At 39.6% G+C, this 2,870-nt stretch overlaps 1 protein-coding gene across 1 annotated transcript; it reads left to right on the top strand.

Moving 5' to 3' along the window:
- Positions 1 to 394: 394 nt before the first annotated feature.
- On the top strand, positions 395 to 1,894 carry LOC137837106 (putative transcription factor At1g11510). The gene has a single exon (XM_068645966.1). The coding sequence runs from the start codon at positions 498 to 500 to the stop codon at positions 1,692 to 1,694; it is 1,197 nt and encodes a 398-aa protein (XP_068502067.1). The 5' UTR covers positions 395 to 497; the 3' UTR covers positions 1,695 to 1,894.
- The last annotated feature ends 976 nt before the right edge of the window (positions 1,895 to 2,870 follow it).

Genomic DNA, 2,870 nt, shown 5'->3' with positions numbered 1-2,870 from the left:
ATTTTGAAAGATTAAAATATTGTGTAAATTTACATGTATCAATTATTAAGAAATTTTGAAATTATAATTTAGCGGTTAGATTGAAAAAAATATTATTTTATATAAAATTATTGACATATGATATTCAATACAAATTACACAAGTGTAAGTTTATTTTTTTTCCATCAATAAAAAAATTATCAAATATTATGTCTTTCAATATTTTTCAAAACTTATTATTTTTTTTATATATTTATAAAAACAATCATCAATTCAATTTTTAACAAAAACAAATTTATCGCTATGTTACCGGGTTTATGTTTAGAACACAGTTCATTCTATTAATTTTATTATTTATAAAAAAACTAATTACAATAAGTAATATTAATATATATATATATATATATATATGTTTGGTGTTGGTTCCCTTGTTTCCCTGTGTAATAACCGATCCACTTTCCTGTGTTGAGTTCTTTCTCACTGTCACTCTCCGGAAACCCTAATTCCCAAATTTGACCATGCCACAGAAGCGGAAGAAGCGTCCTCCTCCCCCCATTGAAGATCCTCCAACTGCTTCCTCCTCCGAATCCGAGGAAGGTGATGACCGACCGCGTTCCTCTCAACCGCATGCAGCAGCAGCAGCACCACCACCAGTAGCAGCAGCACAGGTTTCCTCATCTGAAGATGAAGACGATTCTTCCGAAGAAGACAAGAAGCAACGTTCCACTCTCCCTGCTTCTGCAAACCCTCCCTCCAACGCTCACCCCAAATCCTCCTTCTCAGAATCTGACACTGATTCCGAACCTACCCGAGCCAAATCCAAATCCAAACCCAAACCAAAATCCAAGCCTACGGACCAGCTCCAGCCCCAGGACCAGGCCCAGCGTTCCTCCGCGCAGGTGAAACCTGTATCGAAGCGCTCCATCCACAAAACTGACCCGAAACGCTTGAAGAAGAAACGAGCCGACGCTCCTTCTTCCTCCGTTGCTAATGACGCGACGGAGGAGGACGGGAATAAGTCCGGCAGCCAGGCGAAGTTGTTCCAGAGGATCTGGAGCCCTGAAGACGAGGTCGGCATTCTTAAGGGCATCCTTGAGTTCATCTCAATGACAGGGCAAGACCCTTACAGATACGCCGACGCTTTCCACAGCTTCATTAAGAAGTCACTCCACGTGGAGTTTTCCAGCTTGCAGCTGAAGGAGAAGATCCGACGGATGAAGAAGAGGTGCAAGACTCATTTGGAGAGACAGGCAGAGGGGAAGGAGCCTCGGTTGTTGAAACCTCACGACCAGACCCTGTTTGAATTCTCCAAGAAGATTTGGATTGATTGGCCCAACGGGCTGGTGGAAAAGCCCAAGTTTAATGGGAAAGGCAGGAAACCAAAGAAGAAGGAATCTGCCACCACAAGTGTGCCAAAAGCCAAGGACAACGTTTTGCCGCAGCCATCAGCGCCGCTGCTGGCGTTGCCGGCGCCTGGAGAGTATGATAGTGGGGACGTGAGTTTGCTTTACCGCAAGATTTCTTGTTTTGAAGAGCTGGACGCGGATGAGATGAAGAGAGGACTTACTTTAATTGGAGAATCCAAGAGGAAGGAATTGGAGAGAAGGTGGAACATGTTGGTACATTCTGAGATGGAACTACTTGCGAATCGCTCTCTACTGATTGGGGAGCAGATTAAGTTGATATCTGAAGCCCTTCAGTCATCGAGCAATTAGTTCATTGTGTTAGGTATCGTTTATTGGCCTTTATGCTACTCTCTGTATCATGTATTTTGTGGATTATTTTTGTGTGTGTCTATGGTATAGTCTTTTTTACGAAGTGACTTATAAACTCTGCATAGTCCATTGCTTGTTCTCTCAAACTCCGAAGTACAGTAATTAACAGAAAGCGGAAGCTTGCTTTTGCTTTTCCAAAACAAGTTGACCCAAGTATGTAAAAGTTGCTGATAAGTGATAATGTTTATTAATTTTTTTTTTATAGAAAGTTTAAACACATATACCAAACTGCCGGATACGAAAGGCAGTATTGGTCTGATTTAGTAAGTTTGTGTTCCTGATTAATTGTGCATGGAGGGTTTTGTCATAATATTTGATCTTGCTGTCTGTATGGGAGGCTCTTTCATGCACCTGGTATCTAGCCTTTTTGAATTCTAGCAATAAGTAGCAACTTTTGTTAACTCTGATGGAGAATACGTGGTTCCAGTGTTGATAATATGTTCAATTAGGCAAAACCTTAGTTGTTGATTATTTGGGTGTGCAATTTGGGATGGCTGGAACATTCATTGTCATCCACACTTGGCTGGGATAATGGAAAGAACTGTTGTGTTAACTGTCTAATGCAATGTCATGCAAATTTGCCTCTGCTCCTTGTGATAATTCTAAAATTGCTAATGCATTTGCTCTTTAAAGAAGTGTAGTTTTCTGCTCATAATCTTTGGACAAATCATATTAACCTCCTTCATATTGTTTAAATGTCTCTAACGACATCTTTATTTTTCTTGAAATAACTAAACTCCCCTCAATAATATATAGCTAGCCATTTGAAGAAGGACAAAGTGGAACTTCTCTTGCTATTATTAAGAAAGATGATGGATAGGCACAATGTAGTCAAACTTGTAACTCGTGCGAGGATTGGGATGGAGCTAAAAGATCGTAACCCGAGGATTGTAACTCGACTCGTAAGAGTTACTAACATATGAAAAATAATATTCAATACATAACAAAACTGGAAACATTTTCATAAATCATAAATTGTTCATAAAAAACAACTAACTTCACATAAATTGTTCCCACATAAAACAACTAACTAGTTTCATTAAGCCATAATAAAAGGCACTCTCTTGGGAGAAGAAAAAAATGAACACGTGACTGTGATGGAGAATGAGAGAGAAG

Source organism: Phaseolus vulgaris, chromosome 4 (genome assembly GCF_051622355.1).
Source record: "Phaseolus vulgaris cultivar YP4 chromosome 4, ASM5162235v1, whole genome shotgun sequence".
Lineage (NCBI taxonomy): Eukaryota > Viridiplantae > Streptophyta > Magnoliopsida > Fabales > Fabaceae > Phaseolus > Phaseolus vulgaris.
The sequence above is the reverse complement of the archived record's forward strand: the minus strand, read 5'-3'. Positions and strand labels throughout refer to the sequence as shown.

What these genes read in the sequence shown, in the direction of transcription:
- LOC137837106 (XM_068645966.1), top strand. Translation starts at nt 498, where the DNA reads ATGCCACAGAAGCGGAAGAAGCGTCCTCCTCCCCCCATTGAAGATCCT.